This window comes from Lissotriton helveticus, chromosome 2_1 (assembly GCF_964261635.1).
Source record: "Lissotriton helveticus chromosome 2_1, aLisHel1.1, whole genome shotgun sequence".
NCBI lineage: Eukaryota > Metazoa > Chordata > Amphibia > Caudata > Salamandridae > Lissotriton > Lissotriton helveticus.
In genome coordinates, this window is record NC_136059.1 from 1,939,091,183 (window position 1) to 1,939,118,454 (window position 27,272).

The 27,272-nt window shown below is 43.8% G+C and overlaps 1 protein-coding gene across 1 annotated transcript in view; it reads left to right on the forward strand.

The window, feature by feature from the left end:
- USP38 (ubiquitin specific peptidase 38) overlaps nt 1-26,777 on the forward strand; it is a 132,124-nt gene extending 105,347 nt beyond the window's left edge. Inside the window, exon 11 of the mRNA XM_078676867.1 lies at nt 25,780-26,777. Coding sequence (XP_078532993.1) covers nt 25,780-25,944 — 165 coding nt within the window. The 3' untranslated portion in view covers nt 25,945-26,777. The remainder of the gene's footprint in view (nt 1-25,779) is intronic.
- The last annotated feature ends 495 nt before the right edge of the window (nt 26,778-27,272 follow it).

Sequence of the window (27,272 nt, forward strand, 5' to 3'; positions counted from 1 at the left end):
AGCGTTTACAAAAGCAGAAAAAAACGACCTCTTTACGAGACACCCACACGGGTTTACAAACTGAAATTAATGTATTTACCCTGCCTTCTACATTGTACATTTATGGGGTTGAAGCACTGCTCTGCCAATATTTGCCGTGACTCGGGCTATTGTGTTATACAAGGCTAATAATAAAGCAGCATTAATGCGCTTATTTTGAGGTCTTGTCATGAGCTGCAGCGCGTGGATTCTGCTTTTCATTAGCGGATATTTGTTTAAAGATCTGTTGAGGCGACTCTGAACACACAAAGTAACCACAAACTAAGCAGCCGGTACGCAATCTGCGGGTTTTTGCTTTTCCTTATGAGTACCAAACCAACCAACAACAGGCAGACAGGGGTGCAAGACAACAAACACAGTGTGATCTCTGTACCGACAACGAACTACTCCGTGTGAAAGCTCCACTCTGGATCACAACTACAAGGACACGGTTTACGCGCAGTCACTGGTTTATTATGACAGAGAAGATCATGAGTGAATGTTGTACCTTGAACACCGCGTTTTCCGTGCGTCTCGTTACTAACTAGTCTCTACCCATCAGGTAAAGGAGAAACTCTAGTACGTGTGCATTCAGCCAAAGTGGCACTGTCACAGGGACATCATCAGCGTCTTGGATCAAGCAAGTGCATGCTTTGGTTTTTCATCGCGTGCATCAGCACACAGCTCCCGTGAGCATTTAGCCAGGCACTTCAATGGGTCAAGCAAAGTGCACGCACTGCTCTATGCAACCTAAATTATTACATGTGAGGGAACATCCGGTCTTAGGTTAAGCCCTATTAGGATGCTTCGAATTCTAGCAAATAAAAATGGTAACAAATATAAAAGACAGTAAGTCCAAGACTCCCCTAGATGCAACTAAAAGCCTTGTAAAGAGTTTACCACTAGCTACTGGGGAGTTTATTTAAAACCCAGTCGCTGCCCGAGTCTCCTCCACCACCCCCACCCCCTCGCAGCTGTTCTGCCTTTCGCTTTACTCTCGGACTTTAAATGCAGGAGATTCTTGTCTGGCACCATACGCATCTCTTGGGGTCTCTTATTTGCGAAGGTAGTCACAGTCATGCAAGGCAGACGTGCATTAGGCTTTTTAAACAGTAACGATTATAACTTCTGATGAATTCGAATGACTACACATTTCAGGTGGGGAGTTTTTAAAGCTTCCACCCCCAAACACTGCAAACAGTGCCACCTCGTGGTAACTGTGCAGCACTCCAATATAAGGTATGTCAGGAGCTAAGACTCGCACTTCCCTTCCCAACCACTCTGGGTGAGGACGCATGCTGCTATATCCACGTTTCTGGTTATAAAAGCCTTTTTAGGTCTCGCCCCCTCCCTTCTCCAACCCCTCCCCACTCTCTCTCCCAGCACAGCACCATCAAAAAACCCCAGCCGACAGTGCAATAGGTCTCGCAGCATTTGAGTTAGAGCTTTTAGAAATGTTTATGGCTTTTTTTATTTGTAATTCTTTAGCATTGGCTACAGGAAACAAAAATGCTAAAGATTTTCAAAAAAAACCATAAACAATTCTAAAAGCACTAACTCTAATGATGCGAGACCTATTGCATTTTCAATGCTTGTGTTATATATGTTGATGCAATAACAGAAAGCTCAAAGAGAAACCAAAGTACATAGTCATGTGACAACTATGGGAATCACAGAAATTTAGTGTTCGAGGCATATGAGCTGCAGATTACGCACTGTGCATAGATGGCCACCTAGTGTTGGGCCCGGATGTTTGCAGTTTGTTTTTGTTGTAGAAAAGTCTTTGGAAGTCACTGGACAGGTGACTCCTCCTTTGGATCATACTGCCCATGGGCATCGGCTCCATCCCCAGATTGTTTTTTCCCACCAAAGGGCTTAGATGTGTTCCAGCGCTCCGTGTTGGAACCGATTTCCTTTGACGTGCAATCCTCAGCAGCTTCCAGAATTTAGTTTCTAACGCATTTCTAGTCTACGCTACTCTTCAACATCGAAGATTTCGATTCCGGTCGTCGACGACGGCCTTTGGGCCTAACTAGGCCTCGACTCCAGCTCATGGAAAGGACGCCATTTAAAAAATGTCCTCAATGTGGGTCGAAGTTTCCCCACACCAACCTTCATGAGGTGTGTAACCATTGCCTCTCCCCGGAGCACGAGGCCAGAGACTGTTCCGCTTGTGCCTCCTTCGCTCCAAGAAGACGATCCGGGACCGAAGAGCTAGGAGAACAATGGCTCGGTCTTCAGCTCCGATTTCAGACGACATCTTCGCAGAGGGCGTTGACGTACCAGAACAACATGGCGTCTACGGCAACTCCGAGGCAGAAGATTCCGAAGTCGAGGACATAACTCCAGCACAGCGGGTCGTAAGTAAGACCGTCTACCTCGACCCTTCCTCGACACAGTCAAAAAAGGCTCCTGTCACACCCTCGCCCTCGGGCGTGGGTGCACACCGAGACACTGCTTCTACTGCCCCACCTTTGGGTCCGGCTAAGAAGTTAGCTAAGCCTTCCGGCGACTGGGGCTCGAGTCGGCCTCCCCACAGTGCCGGCGCACATCTACCGGCACCGAAAAAGACAACATCACCTACCACGCCTCCTGCTTCTCCTGTTAAAGACATTGCCAAAAAACCAAAAGAAGCTACTTCTGTGCCGAAACCTCCCTCCACACAAAAGATCGGCCTCCTGTAGAGGACTTATTTCACCCAGACCCTGCTCAAAAGACTATGGTTAAAGATCTAATCACTGGTCGATTAACTCGAAGTTAAAAAAAAACGACCACTGGATACACCTGCACCGGTTCCTCATCTAAAAAAAGGACATGGCTACCTCTCCTCTAAGTGTTCTTTCCCCTTCTCCTCCACCTATGCCATCACCACCTGTGCCCCTACCCCAGCATTCCCCTACATCCTCTATCATACCAGATGATGACAACAGGGATGATAGCTCTGATGATATAGGGGGTAATGCAGATGATCCATCTAATCCTCCAGGCTCACCTGACCCGTGGGATGATTATAACACCCCAGACATCCCAAATGTCCCTCAGGACGACATATACCCCTCTAGGCCTTCCCCACCAGAAGACACTATGGGCTTCAATCAATTGGTACACAGAGCTGCACAGTATCATGGGGTGGACATGCATACAGACCCTGTAGACGAAGACTTCCTAATGGTTACCTTTGATAATGCACAAAGATCCTCATCCATTTTACCCATGCTTAAAGGAGTGGTTAAGCATGCTCCTGAGGTCTTCAAAGACCCAGTTAGAACTGTGGTCATAGACCCACGAAGAGAGAAGAAATATAAAGCCGCTCCTTCAGACCCAGCATATTTTAAAGGCCCAGTACCACTAGACTCGCTTGTGGTTTCCAATGCATGCAAAAGAGCAAATTCACAAACATTAGGTGAAGCTCCCCCACCAGATAAAGAGTCTAAGCTCCTTGACGCATCCGAGAAAAGAACTGCGTCTCAAGCAGAAAACATGTGGCGTATTGCCAATACACAAGCATTATTGGCAAGATATGACAGGGCACATTATGACTAATTAGAATCGTTATTGCAGCACCTCCATGATAAGTACAAAGATAGAGCAAATGAGCTTATCGAAGAAGGGAAAAATATTACAAATACCTCCATTCGTTGTGCACTTGATGCAGCAGACACTGCCTCCAGAGCAGTTAACACCAGTGTTTTGTTGCGTAGACATGCCTGGCTACGCATATCAGGGTTCAAACCTGAAGTCCAAAGTGCTATACTTAACCAACCCTTCGATGAGCAACACTTATTCGGACCCAATGTAGATGTATCCCTTGAAAAGATGAAAAAGGATACAGATACGGCCAAATCTATGGGAGCCCTGCCTCACCTTTGGCTGGTTAACTGGGGCACCGAGCAGTCAGGCTTAATCAAATGAAGAAATGTAAAGCATGAAGAGAACCGAAACAACAGGTATGTAAGAAACACACTTCTATAAAAATCCGACCCTAATTTATAACCATGGAGAATATCTTTAGCTTTAAAAAGACAGCAAAACAATATAAATCTATCAAGCGGAACCGGAGATATGATTTTTCACAGGTAAGTAAAATTGCTTTAATTTAGTCTCTTAATGCAATACATTGTTGCAAGCGGTGTATAGTATATGTTCCATGTCATGACGATTATTGTTTGTTTTTGTCCCTATTCCTTTACAGAATTCATAAAGAAACAGTGGGAGGAAACGAATAGTTTCTCTCCAGCTTATCGCACCTAAGCGTGTGCACACATTTTTCACCCCAGTCTTGAAAACCTCCCACTGACTGAGTCATGCTCTTTCTTTACCCCTGGTCCTAACGAAAGCCAGCACAGGATACAGTCTGGTTGAAACACATAGACCCGTATTTAGGATACTTGAGACAAAACACAGCACTCTACACGTATCTGCCAATCTTTTGAACCCTGTCATAGGGCCCCACTATTAAAGCTACTTACACTATTTGAAGGGGATCCTGTAGATAGTTTTAACGTCACTAATCTCTGCCCCAATCACAACACACAAAAAAAAAAGCTTTGCTATAGTTCAGGCGTTGAAGCACACCCAGGGTGCACTCGACACCTTGGGTGGGACCCGATGATGAAGCATGCCACCAACTAGGTTGGTGGGTGAGGGTTTTCTTAAGAAACCTATCGGTTTCCCAAACATAAGCTACAGGCTTTAACTATGAGCCAGTTCCTCTTGATTATACATGTTTACAGTGGCGGCTCGCCGAGGGAGTAAGGTAAGTAAATAAATAAAACGATTTACCTTGCGCTCGCTGCATCGACGAGTTGGCAATGCAGCGAGCGCAAGGTAAATAGTTATTTACTTCCCTTACTCCATGTCGTCATATGTCCTACTCCACTACCCCCCTATGCCCCTCCCTGCCCCACGGCACCCCCACGGCGAAGCGCCACTGCATGTTTATATGAGGAAATGAACTAGCTCAACTTGGTTTTTTCCTCTCTCTTGTTGATAATTACATGCATGCGGTTTGTAGCCATTGTGCTAAACTCTGTATAACTCTCTTGGACTAACTGCAAGAGGCCATTCATAGAACCACTCGGGTCCAGGGGGCTGTCATCTGTCACTTTTAGCAGTCTTAGAGTCCTCAGTGCTTTTTACTCCTTTACTGCAATCCAGGCAAGAAGTGGTTCTGATGATGGGGATACAGGATTTTGACAAGCTGCAGATGAGGGATATGCTGCAGAGATGCTGAGAGTCTTCCTACGGCCGCCCTGGTATTCACAGTTGTTTCTGGCCTCTGATCTTGGACTCGGTGGTGCAGTGGCGGGAGGGCAGGTCCATTTGCCGCTGGTTGACTTGTCTCCATGTTCTAATGGCTTTCAGCACTTCCCTATCTCCACAGGCTTGTGGACACCATGGGCTGCCAAGGACTCAGTCTTCCAGCAGGCTCTTCAGCATCCAGTAGGGGGGACAGGCATACCTAGGCAGCTTACTCAACTAGCCCCTGGGGTCACCTCTTTTCATCCTGGTACTAGTGGAGCTCTTTTCCACTAGTGAGAACAGCAGGCACAGTCCTTTTTGCTGTTTCTAGGGAGCTGCAAGGTAGTCCTTTTTCTGTTTTTCTTCCAGTCCAGTAATGATATGAGGACTGTGGGTCTGGGGTGCCACTTTTATGCCATCTTCTCTCTTAGAGGGCTAACCAACGGGGCAGTAATTCTCAAGAGGCAACCATTCCCACTTTACATCACTTTCTGGGGGTTGGCCACCAAACAATACCAGGATACCCCTCTCTACCGTAAACCAAGAAGGTGCAAGCCTTCTTTCCCTGTGAGGAGCGCCGGCTACACCTCTGGGTTGTGCCCAGCATAATGAGCCACTCATCTTGGAAAACGGTTCCTGCAACGTTTGTTCCCCTCCGGGGGAGATACCAACCAGTTTGTCTACACAAAGAAACAGGCAGGCAAAGGTGTGGTCGCCATTTGCTTCAGTGAAACGGTATCCTCTTTGAAGCGGGGACATCTATGGCCACCGCCCAGTAGTCGTCCTCCTAGAGGAGGTCACACATCCTCCCTTGAGCAATTCTCTATGCTCCCTGTTCCTGTGTGTGCTTCACAATTCCTAGCAAGGGGTCAGCATTTTGTTTCAAATGACAACTGCTGCAGACAGACAGGAAAGGCTACCAAAGGTTTGGGCATAAAAAGTGGTAACTTTTTTATTTTATTTATTAAGCAGCACCAGAAAATACATATATATGAAATAACAATCAATGATAAAACCAGTTAATAGAGTACCATAAATTAATTATAAGAGGCAGTTGTTATAAAACAAAAGCCGTCTCAAGAATAATGCAATTCATCAGATATTAAAACAGATTGATCCAATAAGCGAGCAGTTAGCCACTCCTGCACGGTAATTTTGAATATATCTGCAAGCAAATCGGTCCATAAGAGCCTAGCCCAGATGATGCTAAAGGCCACCTCTGTAAGTTCCTTCCTATGCCACCCTTGCATCTCTGCTCCAACCAGCGATGTATGCCCAAACCTTCTGCCCCGGGTTCTAGCCTGTCTGCCCCTGCTAGCATAGATAGCCCTCTCTTGATTATAGATTCCAAGAAGCCTGGCAAGCCAAATGTGGAAGGTTGGTGGTTCAGCATCTTTCCAACTAGTTGCTAGTAGTATCCTATATACCACTGTCCCCAAAAAGAGTCAGTATTCCTCCTCTACACTAAAACCCTTTGAGCCATCATAGCCAAGAATCAACAGAGATGGGGATCGTTCTAATCTATGGCCAAATACTTCCTCCCAATACCCTGGTAAACCTTTTTTTTTAACAAAGTTAGTTTGTCTCAATCATAGAACATCAGGGTGGCTGCTCCTAACCCACATCTAGGACGCTTCTCATCTATCCTTTTCCCCCATGTATACAATTTAGCTGGTATTAAATATAAATTAAAAATAGTTTTTTTACAGTTGAGCTTTTAGGTTTGAGGATAAAAGTATTTTAACTGTTAAAGAGAGAGTCATATAAATGTCAATATCAGGATTTCCCAGCTTCAATGCCCAAGATGATTCAGTTTTTCCAAATCGTCTGGGATTTTGTCAAGGAGTAAGCTATAAAGGTTCCTAATTTTGGTGAACTTCCTAGTTATGGTATCTAAAAGTGGAATCTTATCGAGCTTAATCTTAGGGGTGTTTAAGACCAGGATGCTTTTAATCTGAACAAATTTAAAGTAATGGTTATTCGGGATATCAAAAACCCTCTGTAGCACGGGAAATTGAAAATCTTGCTCTCCCCCATAAAAATCCCCAATTGTTCTTACTCCAAATCTTTCCCACTTCTTCCCCATATCGTTAATCTGGGATGGTAATAGTGATGAGCGCCACAGGGGGTATATCTATTAATTTTCGGGATTACCATAAATTTGGAATCCTGCTTCCATACTTCCGTGCACTGCGGACCACTTTAAACCTTACCTTCTTATAGGAGCTTGGTTCTAATTGTCTCAGTAAGAGCCTTAGAGCTTTCTTCCTAATAGAAAGTTTGTAGATAGTGGGTGTTTTTGGACCTTGCTCTGTTCGGGTGTCATTATCTATGACAAACAGCGTAGCCATTTGATGGAGAAGAGCTGCCCAATAATATTGGGGATATTAGGGATTGCTAAACCACCCCTCCCATGTCTTCAAAATACTATCGTTCGAGGCATATGGGCTGCAGATGGTACATTTATGAATAGATCGCCATCTGGTGTTGGGCTCGGATGATTGCACTTTGTTTTTCTTCTGGAGAAGTCTTTGTCGTCATAGGTGACTCCTCCTCTCGGTGTTAGTGCGCATGGGCATCGGCTCCATCCTTAGATTGTTTTTTTCCGCCATCGGGTTCGGATGAGGATCGAAGCGCTCCGGACCGACTTCAACAAAGAAGGTTATAACCGGCGCGTATTCCTTTCCAAATCGACGGTATCGTTATCGAACGCGACTTCACTCCATACCGACGCGATTCGAAGGACGACGACTACGAGAAACTCGACGTAGTCCAGCCCGGGGTCCATGGAAAGGACTCCATTCAAAAAATGTCCAACGTGTGGTGCTAAGTTCCCACACAAGGACCTACACGAAGTGTGCAACCTCTGCTTGTCCCCTGAACACGAATCCAGGGACTGTGAGGCCTGTGCAGCGTTCTCGTCAAAGTCGACGATTAGAAACCGTCGAGCCCGAAGACACGAGGTATCGAGAATGCAGTCACAAGCAATCCCGGAGCTGTTCGAGGACCAGCAACCAGAAGAGGAGGAAGAAGAGGCCGACGAGGCGGGGTCAGAAGCGGACGAGTCCGACGTCGAGGAAATCGACGTCCAACAAACCGTGAGTGACGACGTCCCTTTACCGAAAAACAGACCCCGCACGGTGTCGACCCCGCCCTCGAGCCCGGTCAGACAACCGAAAAAAGTTTCCAACGCCCCGCCTTCGAGCCCGGCAACGAAACCGAAACACTCGGTCCCCCATCATAGTGGTTCCGGTTCCGATAAACCAACCACATCGACACCGAAGCACCAGGTCAAGGAAAGCTCGAAGTCGAAGCAGTCCATGTCGACACCGAAACACGCTTCGGCGCCGAAAACACCCTCGACACCGGGGACATCTTCGATACCGAAGAAGTCGGATCCGAACAAAACTTCGGCACCGAAAATACAAATGGACATTTCAAAGAAAAGACACCTTTCGGAACCGAAAACTGCGGTACCGACACAGGAACACGGAACGGATCCTAAACAAAAGACTTTGTTTATTGACCCAAAGACTGGCAAGGTAGTCACAGAGCTACCTAAAAAGAGGAAACATGAACATTTGGACGACAAGGCTCATCCAAAGAAGAGAACAATGGGGACGAATACAACTCCTCCCCCTTCTCCCAAACCTCACACACCATCTTCGCCTATTCCTCACAATAGGCCAGATATTCCTCCCACACGTCCATCTACACCTACAACAGATGGAGAAAGTGACACAGGGGAGGGGGGACACCCTGGGGATGATGAGGACACAATCCCAGAGGAGGCAGACCCATGGGAGGAGTATAATGTGGGATCAGGTAATGATACCGACCTTGAGTCATATCCCTCAAAACCTTCACCTCCTGATGACAATACTGGGTTTGCACAACTCATTACTAGAGCAGCAACATTTCATAAGGTAGACCTACATACAGAACCTCTAGTGCAGGACTTCTTATTAGAGACACTACCTACTGCACAAAGAACATCAGGAACACTACCAATGCTAAAAGGCCTTCTCAGTCATACATCAGAGATATTCAAAGACCCAGTGAGGGCTAGGGTATTGAACCCAAGAATTGATAAAAAATATAGGGCAGCTCCAAAAGACCCAATATACATTAAGGGACAAATTCCTCTAGACTCACTAGTGGTCACAAACGCTCGCAAGAGAGCAAACTCTTTATCTACGGGAGAAGCGCCACCTCCTGACAAAGAGTCTAAACTAATAGATGCCTCTGGCAAGAGAGTAGCATCTCAAGCGGCAAACAGTTGGCGCATAGCTAATACGCAAGCACTACTTGCAAGGTATGACAGAGCGCATTATGATGAGTTAGAAACACTCATCAAACATCTCCCTAAAGAACATCAAAAGAGAGCTGATCAACTTATACAAGAAGGGAAGTTAATTACTAACACTTCAATAAAGTGCGCCCTAGACGCAGCAGAAACTGCGGCAAGGTCGACAAATACAAGCATCATGCTAAGGAGACATGCATGGCTCAGAGTGTCAGGATTCAAACAAGAGGTACAAACCTCGTTACTTAATCAACCTTTTGATGGGAAAACACTTTTTGGCGCAGGGACAGATGAGGCCCTAGAAAAAATGAAAAAGGATACAGAAACGGCTAAATCAATGGGAGCATTGCAGCAGCCGACACAAAGAGGTTCCTTTCGTAGATCCACCTATAGAGGAGGATCCAAAAGTACAGGTACAAACCAACAGCAAACCTCTTTTACACCTACATCACCCAGAGGTAATTCTAGAGGTGGATACAGGGGTAACAACAACAAGGGTAGAGGTCGCGGAAACAACAACAACCGCAACTCTCCAACCCCAAAACAGTGACTTCATAGAGCTTCCCCCAGACCATATAACACCGGTAGGGGGACGCCTATCACAGTTCCTACCTGTCTGGGAAAACATCACATCAGACAAGTGGGTAAGACAAATTATCCAACATGGTTATTGCCTAGAACTCACAGCTACCCCACCAAACATCCCCCCCAAACAGCGTCCAATGAAACAAGATCACCTGACACTGTTAAAACAGGAAGTAACATCACTGCTAGAAAAGCATGCCATAGAGAAGGTTCCACAGCACCAACAGGGAACAGGAGTATACTCCCTATACTTCCTAATCCCCAAAAAGGACGGGTCTCTAAGGCCAATACTGGACCTAAGACCTCTCAACGCATACATAAATTCGGAACATTTCCACATGGTCACGCTCCAACAAGTACTTCCTTTACTGAAGAAAGGGGACTTTCTTTCTACACTGGATCTAAAAGACGCTTACTTTCATATCCCTATTCACAAAGCCCACAGGAAATACCTCAGGTTTGTGGTAGAAGGACAACATTATCAGTTCAAAGTCCTCCCATTTGGTGTCACGACGGCACCAAGGGTGTTCACAAAATGCCTGGCAGTGGTAGCAGCTCACCTAAGAAGACAACAAATTCATGTCTTCCCATACTTGGACGACTGGCTAATAAAAGCCAGGTCGCAAGAGGAGTGTCTGCAACACACACAAAAGACAATTCAGCTACTACACCAGCTAGGGTTCACGGTGAACTACACAAAGTCACACCTACAACCAAACAAAGTTCAACAATATCTGGGGGCTACCATAGACAGAAAAAGCCAAAGTGTACCCCAACCCAATAAGAGTCCAAGCAATGCTTACAATCATTCAGAGATTTCAGCCACAACACTCACTAACAGCAAGAGTGTTCATGCAGATACTAGGCATGATGTCATCCTGCATACTGCTAATACCATATGCAAAACTACAAATGCGTCCGCTACAAGAATGCTTAGCGACACAGTGGAATCAGGCTCAAGGACAGATTACGGATCTGGTGTTGGTAGACGACCGCACACACCGCTCTCTGAAGTGGTGGAACAGAACAAACATTACCAAGGGGCGGTCGTTCCTAGAGCCAATTCCACAGGTGACAATAACAGCAGACGCATCGCTCACCGGATGGGGAGCACATATGGACAAATACACAGTACAAGGAAGGTGGAGTGTGCAGGAAAAAACACTGCACATCAACTATCTAGAACTACTGGCAGTGTTTCTAGCATTGAAAGCCTTTCAGATACATGTTATCCACAAAGCAGTCCTGATCAGAACAGACAACATGACAGCAATGTATTATATTCAAAAACAGGGGGGGACGCACTCTCTCCAATTATCCAGACTAGCACAGGAGATTTGGAGATGGGCCATTCCTCAAAACATCTATCTGTTAGCCGAACACCTACCAGGAGTTCAAAACCAGATAGCAGACATCTTAAGCAGACAGTCGGAACAAATACACGAATGGGAACTGCACCAACAAATACTGCAGCCATTCTTCCAAAGATGGGGACAACCAGAGATAGACCTATTTGCCACTCATCAGAACGCAAAATGCCAAAGCTTCGCGTCCAGGTACCCACATCACCTGTCGCAGGGCAATGCGTTATGGATAAATTGGTCCAACAAATTTGCATACGCTTTTCCCCCTCTCCCACTAATCCCATTAGTGGTCAGGAAACTGCAACAACATTCAATGACCATGATACTAGTAGCACCCACGTGGGCAAGACAGCCGTGGTTCACCACGCTCCTGCAACTCTCACAAGTGCCACATCAAAAGCTACGAATTCTACCCATGCACCTTACACAGAACCATGGAGAAATAATGCACCCAGATCCAACTCAATTGAACTTAGCGATCTGGCTCCTGAAATCCTAGAATTTGGGTACTTAGATCTCCCCCCAAATTGCATGGAAATAATTAAACAAGCGAGACGTCCAACCACCAGAGCATGCTATGCAGCTAAGTGGAAGAGGTTTGCTATACACTGCACTAATAACAATATCAACCCTCTAGACGTATCAACAAGGGAGATTATTTGCTACTTGTTACACTTACAGCAATGTAATCTAGCGTACACATCTATCAGAGTACATCTAGCAGCTATAGCAGCATACCTACAAAACAGGCAGCGCATATCACTGTTCAGAGTACCAGCGATAAAAGCATTCATGGAAGGTCTTAAAAGAGTCATTCCACCAAGATTACCACCTTCCCCAGTCTGGAACCTCAACGTAGTACTCACCAGACTAATGGGGCCACCCTTCGAACCTATGCATAGGTGCGAAATACAATTCCTTACATGGAAGGTGGCATTCCTTATAGCCATTACCTCACTCAGAAGAGTAAGCGAGTTACAGGCATTAACAATACAAGAACCATTCCTACAGATACACCAGAATAAAGTGGTTCTTAGAACAAACCCAAAGTTCTTGCCTAAAGTAATTTCAGCATTCCACATCAATCAGCCAGTGGAATTACCAGTCTTCTTTCCAAAGCCACAGACGGTGGCAGAAAGGGCTCTACATACACTAGATGTTAAAAGAGCCATTTCATACTACATAGAAAGAACACAAGACTTCAGGAAAACTAAACAACTATTTGTAGCATTTTCCCCAACACATAAGGGCAATCCTATCTCTAAAGCAGGCATCGCAAGATGGATTGTAAGATGTATACAAATATGTTACATTAAAGCAAAGAGAACATTAACTGTTCCTCCTAGAGCTCATTCCACAAGAAAACTAGGAGCATCTATGGCATTCTTAGGGAACATTCCCCTAGATGACATATGTAGAGCAGCAACTTGGTCTACACCACATACATTCACAAAGCACTACTGTGTTGATGTACAGGCTGCACAACAAGCCAGAGTGGGCCAAGCTGTATTAAAAACTCTATTTCAGACAGTTGCGACAGACACTGGTGACCACCGCTAGGGAGGTAACTGCTGTACAATCTATTCATAAATGTACCATCTGCAGCCCATATGCCTCGAACGGAATATGCTACTTACCAGTATGCATCTGTTCTTGGCATAGAGGGCTGCAGAGTGGTACATGCCCTCCCTGCCTCCCCGGAAACCTGTGTCTGTCCCAACATTATCTTATTTAGATACATTTACATGGGCATATCTTTATGTACTACACTACACTACTCCATCTAACCCTACTATGGCAAAACAATCTAAGGATGGAGCCGATGCCCATGCGCACTAACACCGAGAGGAGGAGTCACCTATGACGACAAAGACTTCTCCAGAAGAAAAACAAAGTGCAATCATCCGAGCCCAACACCAGATGGCGATCTATTCATAAATGTACCACTCTGCAGCCCTCTATGCCAAGAACAGATGCATACTGGTAAGTAGCATATTCCTTCTACAGCCAGCGGTATAGCCCAAAAGAAGTCCAATAGCTTTGGTAGCATGGTCATTTTCAAAAAGTTTCCCGTCCCATTAACGGACAAGTGTAAAGCATTGACTCTCCTTAGATCGTTCCCTATGGTTTTAATCAAGGGTTCAAAATTGCATTTATTAATTTCATCTACTTTTGCGCTTATACGAACCCCCAGATAGGCAGCTGTCTGCTTTCCTTGGGTCATTGTAATCAATATTATCTGTGCATAGCACAATAGTTTTTCCCTTGTTCAAAACATATCCAGAGAGAAGCCCATAGCTCTCAGCGATTTTATTTATTTCTGTAATTGCCTCAGCTGGATTCGGGGTTAGTACAGCAACATCATCGGCACAAGCCAGTACTTTGGTCTCATACCTGCCCGTAGCTATTGGCTTAATGTTCCGGCTCTGTAGGAGTTTGACCACCAATGGGTTAGTATATAAGGCTTATAAAATCTGGTAGCAAGGACCTCTCTGCCTAGTCCCTCTTGATATATTAATATTATTAGACTCCTTTCCCATAAGTTGCAATTGGGCCCTTGGTTGACAGTAAATGGCTTTAATTGCTTTTATAAATTGGGGCCCAAAACTGTTTAGTTCCAGTATCCCACATAAAAACTCCCAGGGCACCCGATCAAAAGCTTTCTCTGCATCAAGGAGGATCATAGCCATCTGAACCCCCCCTCCCACCCCCTCCCGTCCCAAGCATGATATCAAAAAGAAAGATGACTCTGCAGGTATGGACAGTTGTTCCTTTGACCAGGATAAAATCCATGTTGCCAGAGGGGGAGCAGATGTTCTATGACCCTCCCAAGCCGGTTGGCCAAGATTGTAGAATATAGTTTAGAGTCTGAATTAATCAAGGAGATCTGTCGTTTTGAAGATGGCTTGTCAACCGGCTTACCTTTTTTAGGAAATATTATTATATCAGTCTCTTTCCAAGACTGGGGGGGGGGGGTTCCACTATATTGCACTCCCTTAAACAAGTCCAGAAGAAGAGGTATTATTACGGTTCCTAAGATTTTATAAATCTCTAGCAGGATTTTGTCAGGTCCTGCAGCTTTCCCTGAAGCCATTCCTAGCAGAGCTAAATGAACTTCCTCTAAAGTAATTTCTTCTTCTAGTTCATCTCTTATTAACCTATCTACGCCACCTCCAAGTTCGGTGCCTGCAGTTAGTTCTGCTAGGGCTTGCCTGACTTCCGCTGCATCTTTTTTTATATCATTTTGGTACAAGATTTGATATCATCGTTGAAACCCTTTAATAATGTCTTCTGGATCTGTATATACTTGTCCATCTATTTTAATAGAGAGTGTTGCATTAAAAGAAATCTTCTGCAGAGTGCTGAGGGCTAACCTCTTACCTACCAGCTCACTGTTTTCATATGTGCTATTCCAATGTGATTGATATTCTTCTGCTGATCTCTGCGTTGGCCAACTATTTAATTCCGCTTTTAGAGCGATTATTCTATGTAAAATATGGACCCCCATCTTGTCCCTGTATGATTGTCAAAACATGCTCTTCTTCAGCTCTAGCCACCTCTTGTGATATTTGTTGATTTTTGTTTTCCTGCTCCTTCTTAGCTCTGGCCTCATAACTGATGGTTTCCCCTCTAAGAGTGGCCTTAAAAGAGTCCCAAACAGCCCCCCTGCCAGCGCTAAAGCGATTCATATCAAAATATTTTTGCGCCCAATCCTTAATAAATTCGATATAGTCTTTGTTCACTAGCAATTTTCTATTGAACGTCCATTTGCTCTGTGGTCTTTTAAAATGAGTTAATTCAATTTCTAAAATCAGAGGATTAAGATCAGATATTAATTTAGGGAGTTTCTTAATCTCAGCTCATACTAGTAGATCTCTTGTTCCAAAAAAATAATCAATCCTGACATATTTATTATGTGGACAGGAGAAGTATGTGTAGCCGGGGTTAGTCGGGTTTATTAAATCCCAGATATCCACCAGACCATGGCTATTCATAAGGTAATTTAAGGTCCTGTAAACTCTAGACTTCCGACCAGAATATCCACCTTGCCTCTGCTTGCCAGTACCTATATTTAAAGAAATGTTTGAATCTACGCAGAAAATTAGGGAGTTTGGCCATGTAGCAAGTTCTATTTCTAGGTCTTCGAATATTAGAGGGTCGTCTTGGCTTGACCCGTAAACCGAACATACCTTATCTGCTGTTGAACTATGGCCCACCTCCCCAGGGCATCCACTGCCTTGTGTTTGGCTAAACCTAATGATGTTTTAGCTAGAATGGCCACCCCGCGAATATTAGAGGTCTGAGTTGTGCAAGCTAGTGTATCATACCCGTCGACCCTTAGTAATTCTCTTTTCCCCCAAGGAATGGGTGTCTCCTGTAAACAGACTACATCCATAGAGTTTAACCTGATGATTTCAGCATATCGAATCCTCTTAGCCCGATCTTTCAACCTCTGCCACATTCCATGAACATAAAGTTATCTTCACATTAAATTTTAATTCCAAGTTCCAGGGATCCTTCTGTTAGTAAACTGATGCCCTCATGCTCCTCCACATTATGGCTCTCCTTCTGCCTTCTATTAATCTCTGTTGACTGTTACTTCATTTCATTACTGATTCCGGAAATGCTTTTTTAATCTTGCTTTTTACCCACCACCCTTCCCTTACCCACTACTTCCCCTCTGTCACTCCTCCGGCCCCTCCCTCAACCCACCTCCCCAACCCCCCGCCTCCCCTCATTAGGCGTGCAGACTCAATCTTGAGTCTGTCCGTGATGAATGTGCAACACAGAGCCAGATCCCAAATGCTGAGACCTTCCACTAGTACCTAATAGATGCTGCTCATAGAACCACAATTCACGCAGTTGTTCTTTAGACATGCATTTTATTTCATAATTTTTATACTTTAAGTGCATTTCAATAATATCAAGTATATCAAAAATATTTTTTTTTAAACCCAGACGATTTAGTAGTACTTTTATCCCTTCTTATTTAGTTTGATTTCCCCTAGTTATGGTTATAAACTGCTGCTTAGTGAGCATTTTACAGCTATCTTAGTCTAAATCTAGCCAGACAGACCGTTCAGATATTCTCTAGCCTTTATTTCGGACAAAAAGAATTTGGTTCAATCCCTCGCCCCCCCCTCCCGATCACTTTAAGCCGAGCTGAATTATTTAAATAAGCTTGTCCTGTTTTGTCTTGGAATGGCTTAATAAGCTGGCTCAACCTCCACTGCCTTTCGACGGTGGAGTGTCTAAAGTCCGGGCAAACAAATTAAGAGCTCTCGTTCCTAGCTCTTTTCGCTTCTGGTCTTGCTTTCTCAAAAACCGATTGGCGTAGTAAGAAATTGCTGAAATACACCAGGATTGCGCGGGGGAAAGCCCCTGCCTTTGCTGGCTGTTTCTGAACAGAGGCAAGATGGCGGTCGCTTGAGACCGTTGGGCACATGAAGCCAAGAGAGCCAGGGAAAACCAACTTAAGATGCTGCGCTAAGAAATTTGGATGAGAGATGAATACAGAGATTTATGGTGAAGAGCTTAAGCAGGCTAGGATCTACATACGCTTACTCGGAACTGTCATTGGACTGGCTGTACTATGATACTATGGCAAGATAAATTCCAAAGTCGATGGAACCCAGCAGAGGAAGACCTACCTGTCAGCAGAGATCAAGGGTGAAGCTGAGCGTGCCGAGTGTGCTGAAATTGCTGGATCTGTCGAGATGGGTCCCAAGACGGCTGTGGTGGCTGCCAAGGCAAGAACAGCCAGATTGGTGTTGCGGGGGACGTCAGAGTTGGGAGATGCCGGAGTGAAGAAGGTAACGGCTCTGGTGACACTGGAGTCGCCCACACAGACTCCTAAATGCAAAAGAGGCGGGGCTGTTCAGAAAGGACGCCCAGCCGGCCCCACTGTGGCTGATCTTCTGAGAGGGTCAGCCAGGAAAACAGTTCCGGGCCATGAAGGGAAGAGCAATTTCTGCCCTAAAGCGAGCGCGAACGCTGCAAGTTCTGCTGTTGCCTGTGAGGTCCCGAGCGCGATCTAGGTTACACCAGAAGAGAGGATTCTCCTAACTTGGAGACATGCGGTCAGGACGGGGGACCCGCCGACAATGAAGGTATGCTCGGCTCTCCACCTCCACTTGTGACTTTGACTGGTGCTGGGGGTTAGACTGTTTGATGACAGCCCGTCTGATTGAAAACATAATCTTGGAGAACCCACTGGAAGCTCATGTAAACCAATCCCAATTGCCCTTAAAGCTAGCAAAACCAACATTGGGGATATGGAGCTCGACCAAGAACCTAGTGATTTTTTCTTTTCTTTATCTGACCGGGGTGAGTTATCTGATGCCCTGTCATACACTACAGATGAGAGTTGTAGTGACCGGGAAGAGGATGAGGGCTGTAAATCAAAAACTATCTTAAAGCGAAAGGGGGGCGGGGGGGGAGATCTGGCCTGGGACTACACCCCTACAAATCAGCTTACCAATCCTTTACCGCTCGATCCACCCAGCTCAGATCATCTGAGATCAACCCCTCCAAAGCTAGAGGCTATCTTCCAGGCCATCTCAATGCACCGGGAAGAGACGCGCCAGGATGCGCGCAAAGCCCAAGCTGCTATGCGTAAGATGCAAGGGGTTGTCCGAAAGCTGACTAAGACGTGTAGTGTATTTGGGGAGCGGCTGACTGATTTGGAGTCTAGGATTGAATCCGACCTGGCTTCGAACCAAACGCTAGTGGAGTCTCATGAGGCACAGCTAGTCGACGTCAAATGGAAGCTAGAGGAATTTGAGAATCGCCAGCGGAGGAACAATCTACGGGTGCTGTGAGTTCCCAATGGGGTTGAGGGGGGAAATGTTTGCTCATATGTAGCGGACTTGCTTCGAGAGTCCTTGCCAGAACTCACTGAATGGAATTGGGCATAAAAAGTGGTAACTTTCTTTTTTTATTTATTAAGCAGCACCAGAAAATACATATATATGAAATAACAATCAATGATAAAACCGGTTAATAGATTACAATAAATTAACTATAAGAGGCAGTTGTTATAAAGCAAAAGCAGTCTTAAGAATAATGCAATTCATCAGATATTAAAACAGATTGATCCAATAAGCGGGCAGTTAGCCACTCCTGCACGGTAATTTTGAATATGTCTGCAAGCAAATTAGTTCATAAGAGCCTATCCCAGATGATGCTAAAGGTCACCTCTATAAGTTCCTTCCTATGCCACCCTTGCTTCGAGAGTCCTTGCCAGAACTCACTGAATGGAATTGGGCTTTGGAAGTCCAACGTGCCCACCGTGTCCCTTTTGTTCAGAAAAAGTGGTGACTTTCTAAAGTCATCTTTCTATTAAATGTGCAAAAATCCAAAGTCCAGTTTAATGTAACGTTTAATTTGATACTTTGGAGTATTATACTTGGTGGTCCCAAAAATAAGTTAGTACTTAGCGTGGTGGCTAGTGAAATTCCATGTTAGTCAATAGGACCAGGACCTTGCTAGAGTGAAAACGGCAGTGCATGGTTTTTACTGACAGGGCATGTTAAACACAAAAGTAATATGCCCCTCTTTCTAATAATAAGCACTCTGCTTGGTGGGCTACCAAACAATAACAGACTACAGGAGGTAGCCCATAAACCCTATAGAGACCAGGACCAACGTGTGTAACATACAATAATGTCTCTAAGGGTGCAAGTTATTGTCAATTTTTTAGTAACACAATTAATTGCTGGAAGCAATTCAATGTGACAATGTAAATTAAGTTTCAGCATATATTTGTTATATAGATAACTTCATATATTTAAACATGTATGAAAACGGCACTGCGTTACATTAAATGGCATGTAACCCGTGGGATACTGTGCACAAGTGTACGTGAAATGGTGACACGTGAGGAGTATGTACAGCGACAAGAAGGGGCGCAACAAAAAATGGTAGGTGACTTTACATTGTTGGAATACCCAAACAATAAATGGTAATATATACAGGGGAATTGCACAAAACAGAAGGCAGAAGAGATCAAGAACAAAAAACAAGTTAAAGTAATCTGGGCAGTATGTTGTTTCCAATACAAATGCAGTCAGAGATCAAAATACATTTAAGTTGTCATGGCACCCAAGAACCACAAAATATTGGCCGTGAGCAGTGCTCAGTCACACTTTTTGATGGCTAACTGGTACCACAATGCTCAGCCTGTCCCACCCAGTTATTGATTAAAAACCATTAAGCAGAGGGTGAACTACTTACTTTGAAGCCCTTTGATTCATCAGACAGCAACTTGTTACAGCCATCAAAACACAACTTTCTCTTCCAACCACATAAAATGTTATAGGGCCACTAAATTATTTCACCTCATAGTTTTACAGTCAGTACCACTAACTTCATTTTACTTCATCACATCAACCCATCTTATCCATTATTCTCTTTCCACATCCCCTCACACATCGGTCTTCCTTTTACTATAGTAATATTTCTTACCACCCCTACTGAGCTGTCTAAAAGAATGTGCTAATGCTGCTAACTGTGATTCTCCACTGTTGCTATCCTTTGTAAATTCACTTTAAACTCCCATGTGAGCCTCGTTGTCTGTTGTGGAATGTAAATGGTCTGTGTCAAGCTCTTTCAGCTTCTCATATGTCTTAAAAAGCAATTAAATGGTGTGTCCCTATCGGAAATCTATGTCTAAGTAGACATAACGCCTGCAGTCAGGAGAGTTCCACAGTGGTCCTGTCTTTGTGCCGCATGTACATGTGGAATGAGTTGAGCAGGTAGCCAAAATCATTTTGTGTAAATAAAGACCTCATAAATAACGTGTTCAGAGCAATGACTTCGATGGCTCCTTTATTGCTAAATGCTTGCCACATCTTCTATACCTTAAATCAGCACGTTCAGCACAATGTCGTTGACTGGAACATTTTCTTATCCCCCATGGATAGTGCTTTTGCGATCAGCTAGCCAGCGGCGGAATGTCGCCCCACAGCCTGGCTCAGAGACAGCAAATGAAAAATAAAACTATGTTCTAGAATTTTTATTTTTCATTTGCCGGTGCTGAGTCAGCTTGTACAGGGATAGACGGGGTGGGACATGGGAGGAGGAGTGCTATGTGCACTCCCTAAGTGTGCATATGTGTTTGGCTCGCCGTCTCAGGCCAGTCAAACACACATGCACATTCAGGTTTCTCCAGCCCAGCTGCATTGAACAGCCGGGCTGAAGAAACCTCCCACAGACTCCCTGTCCTGAATGGAGCATCTTTTCAGCCTACTCAGGCCAATCCCCGTGCTGCTCTCATAGCATGAGAGCAGGTCAGGGATTGGATGGGAGTCTGTCCAAGGTGCTGGTAGGACCAGGAAGAGGACAGGAGGTGCAATGAAACGTGATGCAGGAGGTTCCGGCAGCTTCAGGTAATCTATTTTTGTAATGTATATTATTACTAACACTCCCCCACGTTCCCTCAACCAGCCTCACCAGCTTTTGTTTGTGGCGGCCACCACTGAAGCTAGCATGGCTCTGGCTAGGTCCTTATGAACCTCAGCTACCATAGCTACTTTCCCTCCTGGCTTATCCTTGTTCTACCAAACATTCAAGGGTTTCAAAACCTATCTAGCTACCAAATTGTTGGGCGTGGCTAGTTACCTATTAAGATTGCGTTATGCGCTGATGACCATGGTTAATATTGCATGCCATACCACCTTTAATAGCCTCAAGTGACCTAATTGTCAATACAGTTGGGAGAGCGCGTTGTGAATAGGCAGACAGTGATTTTAAATTGCATGCCCTATAAAGGGAGTGCAGGGTGAGGATTTGGCTGAGGTAAACATTGCAGTTGGAGCAATAGTGGGTTATCATACTTCTCAGTGTCATCTGATTACCTTTCTAAGCATGGATATAATGCAACATCTGGTGAGTCGACTAGTGGGGTATAGAGCCAGATGTGGGTGACTAACCTCTGCTCCGTCTGACGATGTGCCTCTCAACAGACCTTGACTGGCACAGGCTTCTCCGCTGGAGTTGATCACATGCAGGGCCGGTTTGGGGGGGGGGGGTGTTGGAGGTGCCGCCGAGCTCTTTCTTTGCCGGGGCTGGTTTTCGGCCGAGTCCGGCCCTGATCCCATGTCCAAGACGCAGCAGGTGCACTGTTAACAATTGAGGGGAGGGTGTCTGGTGCTGATTCTGGAAGTCTGAGATTCTAGAGGCATGGACTGGAAGGAGATCCCAAGAATTACAGTGGGCCTATTGCAAGATGATATTATTTTCTTGCAGAGGAGTACTCTCTGATGCCAGGCAAGTGTCCAGGACCTGGGCGGCACCCTTGGGGCTCAGGGAGTCACTAGCAGAGACCAGCAGGGTTTATGCTGGTCCATTTGCAAGTCCAGTCAGGTCTAATTACAACAGGCCAGCTCTCCAGCCATCCTGCCCACACCTAAGCCTCCTTTGTAGAAGTACAACCCAATCCCAAACAGCAGAGCCACTCACAGTCCTTGACACTGGCAGAAGGCGCAAATGGTTAGGACACGAACAATGCAACTCTCTAAAAGTCAAAAACAACACAGGTGCCAATACTGATGTCACTCTACATCTTCATTCAAATCAGTGATCATACACCTCAACACGATCCCCATTTATTTATTAATTTTTATTATAAAAACTTTTTTAGGTATTTCATTCTCATGTTTGAACAACACAAATGTTTCAAAATGTTTCAATACACAGGGACTCCAAAAACACAATATATACAATAAACATTAGGCAAGTTAAAAAAAACAGACCCTAGGCTTTAGAAATATTGGTATATAATGGTGTCATGGTTGTTTTTATGTTTTGTGATTCTTTTTTGTTGTAATTTATTGTGTGACATCGGTATTGGTACTTGTGTTGTTTTTTGGTTTAAATAGGTCCTAGGCCTACTGATCACGGGCCTAACCCTGTGAGTTTATACATTTTCTAAAAGTTGCATTTCTAGAATTTTGACTTAAAATCGGACTTTATTTAATAGGACTAAAAATTACAATGAATTTGCGTCTGAACAGTATATCTCTATCTGTTCACAATCCAAAGTTATCTCCTATTAAATGTAATAAGGTAACCTAGTTAGCGAAAAATGACTGTAGTGGTTTTTCACTGCCAGGACATGGTAAGCTTAAATACACATCTTACTTTTTAAATACCGTACACCCTGCCCTATCAGCCTTTTGGGCCTACAGTATGGGTGACTTATAAGCCTTGAAAGGGAATGTTTGAGAAGACAAAAGGTTGATTTTGCCAGGTCCAAATAGTAGTTCAAAACTGCACTACAGGCTGCAATGGCAGGCCTGAGACATCTTTTAAAGCACTCTTGTCAACTAGTAGTATTTTATTTACATGCCCTAGGTCCATGTAATATCATTTGTAGTGAGTAAATTAAATATGACAATTAGGGACAATTTTCTCACGTTTGAAGGAGGGTTCCAAGCATGTTAGCACTGGTTAGAAGTGGTAAAATGCACTGAGTCCTACAACTCAACAAGAACAGTTCAGCGAAGAAAGGGAGTGATAGTCGCTCCAGAACTGTGTCCTAGATACAAAAACATATATGTCTGTATCCCCATCATTCTAGCTCACAAAGTATTCTTGAAATGCTAGGTAGATTCTAACACTACCAGTGCAAACTGCTTGATTTTTGCCTACATTGAGCTTCAGTGTTGTTTACAATGGGTGCTACTTGTGCTTACGGAATGGAAGATCAGGTATTTCCACACCATTCAATTAATGATGGATCGGTCACTATCTCGTACATCTTCTGACAGTCTTTGATAGAGTCCACTGCAACATGGACATTCAGCAGTGGTATGGGTCATTCCTTCAGAGAAAGTTCCCCATCACTGCATAGGTTTTGGAGGCCCCTGCGCGAGGACGAGAGGTGTTTGTGTTCAGCAGAGTGGATTACGTTAGCTGTAGATCTGAGGGATGTATCAGTGGAATGGAGCACGCACAGATGTCTGTTGGAAAGGGGTTGACGAGATTTTTAGAATTGAGTGAGTGTGTGTCTGATTCATTTGGTTGAAGACAAGGCTTTTAAGTATTTCGGAGAAGATAGAAAGCTGACTGTGTGTTTGCTTGTGTGTGGATGTACATGTGTGTGTGTGCTTATGTGTGTGTGTGTGTGTGCTTGTTTGCTTTAGTACGATATAACTCCCACAGTTGTAAAACATGAGATATGCCACCAGATAAGATTGTGTGATTGAAAAGGAAATCAGAGTAGTGCCTTGAAGGTTAGGAAAGAAGTTGAATAGTTTGAGGATTTAAAGGGCCAGATATAGCTCAAGTAATATTATCAGATTTGAATATTGGACTAAGCTTTGTAGAGATGTGCAGGCAAAGTCATTAAGCCTAGCACAGTGCATTTGGGGAGTCCTAAGTATGTTAGTGGATGGGGATGTTATTGTGCAAAGGTTAGTCTGATTATGGTTACCTTTCAAGAGAGCTAGCATGCAAATTCTGTTCCAGAGAGATGATAGAGGGTTAGCAGTCTGAATGGGAAGGAAAGGGTTGATTGTGCAGTTGGAGGAAGGTGAGGAGAATTCGTAAGTAGATGGGTTTGATATTTTCATGGTCTGTGAATCCATTTTCCGATCTTCTTTTGTTTGCATGTCAATGTTCTGTGGGCTTATTCATGTGCCGTTTCCAAAAAAGTACATGCATCATTGTTTGGTGGAATTAATGTGTAGTGTAATTCACGGTTGCTGTGTGGAGGCTTTGTGGAGTACATCAGCAGAGCATAGTAAGAGTTGAAAGCATGTTGAAAGTGCTTCGTTGAATTTTGCACATAATGTATTCTGTTGTAAGGATATGAGGTTCTTCGGATTTGGTCAAAGAGTGCTGGAAGTCAGGATAGTTTTCTTTCCAACAAAGAGGGCATTTATTAAGCAGAGAGGAGCTTCGTAACTAGGTTGTACTAAAGATGATTTCTGCATTCCGGTTAGAGTTTCCCATGTTCACGAGGGGAGGTGTGATTACTATCACTTCCTGAATGTTGTAACGTTCCACAAAGAACAGACCTTTACTTTAGTTCTTGGAACACGATAGTCAGGACTTTAGCTTTTAAGAGGATTTAAAAGAGGATTCTGGAGTAATAGGGGCAGTTGTTAGGGAACGAGGGAGCTACCTGCTCCTACTTCTTTGTGGTTCTGCCTTGGACTATTAGGGGATGTGCTGCAGCCAGTGTTGATTGCTGTAGGATGCCTACTTAATGCATAGTTCAGTATGGCAAAGAAAGTTGTGGGTAGGTTTCACTCTGCCTTATTCTTGTCAGTGTTTTCAAGTTTGTTGCTGCTATTGTCCTCGGTTTGTTTCCTGTTTGACCCAACTGACAGAGCTAGCTAATTATTGCTTTCATGACAGGATGATGGACTTAAGACACTTTTCTAGCTTGCAGTCGCCTTCGACTGTTGTGGTTGTTAAGACCTTTCTAAAGACAGGTACTGTAGATTTATCAATATCAAAGATAACTGTGTGGTTCTTGATATCTTACAGACTCCCAGATTAGTCTGGTTTCCTTGATTCTAATGATGTCCTCTTCTTTCCTTTAAAGGGGCCATCCATTAAATGATGCCCCAATATCTAAACCCCCTACAGATGTCATCAAACAAAGCAACAATAAAGTGTGGCCTTTTTGTGATATTTAGTGATGTGGGGCTGGGTAATAGTATATATTTTTTCTCTTCATTGCTTGGCCCCTTAAATACCCACCTTAGTGATTATGGGATTTCTTATTACATGATGGAAGTAAGCGAATCTCGTGAGGAATCCTTTATAAACAAATGTTTCTTGTAACACTGGATTCTTTGCTGGATAATCTTTCCCACGTTCATTTTTGACTGCTGTATTTATGAAAGGGCTAAGCTGCTGTAATTCCATCGGTTTACAAATTTATCTGAGATGGCACAAAAATGAAAGAAATTGAGATTCCTTTGTCCATACATTACATGTGTAGACTCTTAGTGGCAAGTGGCTGCAAATATTGTGACTGCATTTAAACGTTGCCCAGGACCACCTAGGATACCCATATGAGAGCACAGTGTTACTGGTAAGTAAATTATCCTTCGCTAACCAGTTGATTGTTAAGAGAGAAAATTATGAGGGAGCTGGAGTGTTGTTTCAATTAATTGTAGTATTTTGCATATTTTTGGTAGCACGGTATTTATAAAAAAAAATTCATTTCAGAATTCCAAGTAGTAACAGAACAGCTTTCACACCACTTTGACTGGCTGTAGAAGTAACTTTAATATGTTTGTATCCCAGGAACAAGAGTTGAATGCACGGGCACGTGCACTGCAAGCTGCTTCTACATCATGCTCTTTTCGTCCCAATGGATTTGATGACAGTGACCCACCAGGAAGCTGTGGACCTTCTGGAGGGGGTGGAGGTGGAGGAGGATTCAGCACTATTGGCCGCCTTGTGTTTTGATTTCCATATGCATAGACTTCTGACGCGCATAGTAATAATTGGCAAACTATTGTCTTTGATGGATACTCCAGGCTCCTTCTCACAAGGCTGATATTGCTTGGGGAAAATGGCAAATTCTTTATGATTCTCATCCCACTACGTTAACATGGTGAATGCATCATAAAGACCTGTATCTCGTACAATTAAATTACTCTTATGAATGCACAAGGCTGGTCAAACAAGAAAAACTTGAGCGTTTGTTTTGGATTGCAGATTCATACCGTAGCAACTTATCGGGAATGCCACTTGAATAGCTCTATTCAAGAAAACTAATTTATTGCATTACACAAAGCTTTCAAGAGGTTGTAGGATCTGTTTTTAAATACACGTTTGTATTTCACTTGTTATGATAAACTTGAATATACCATTGACATACAATGAAGGCAATAACTGAGCATATTTCCCTTAAAGGTTTGATTTCCACTTATTGCTATACATATGGTCACATAGTGTGAACAAAGAAACAGTTTATATAAAAATATTTCCAGAAATCATTTTCCCAAAAAAAGTGCATGGTCTTGTAGTAAACTTTTTAAGAACCTTGCTATAGTATCTTTGTAGTATTTCTAATTGATTTGAAGATTTTTTAAATATATTTCAGGGAGTATATCTGCTGTGTAATTGAGTGATGCAAGTTGTGTGTTCCTTGCAGTACTGTACATCAAAATGCAAACATTTTGCGCCTTTTGAAAAATTAGTGAATGGTAATAACTGTACATGTTGTCCATATTGGGGATTATATCATTTTTTTGAAAATTACTAGATTTTTCCAGAATTAAAATCTGGTGATTGAAGACCTGTTTTGTGGTATATTGTTTTCCACAAAGAAACTGATTCTTCTTGATAAACACATGCAGGTAATTCCGAAAGATTCTTGTGAGGTGCGACCACACTCTGTTCGGTCTTTACATTCTCTTGTTTGCCTGAAGGGATTCACTCATACTGATCATCACTATAGTCTCCAGAGGTGTCTTTTCTCTGGTTCTTGTCGCAATTTAGACAGGAAAATAATCCAAACCAAAACAGACTATTGTTTGTAAAATTGGTCTGCATACACTGTCATTTGTTGTTTAGAAAGGCCATATCCTTGTTTAATGACCTTTGTTACTTTCTCCAGGATGGCATGCATAAATACCAGGTTAAGCTTCCTGTTCCTACATGTTAGATTCAAGAACATAATGCTAAATGTCAACCTACATTTCTTATTAACTGTTGCCTTGTGGCTGTGATATGCCAATCCGAAGATATTGTTGAGAGTTCAGTTCAGAGAATATGCCACACCTACTAAC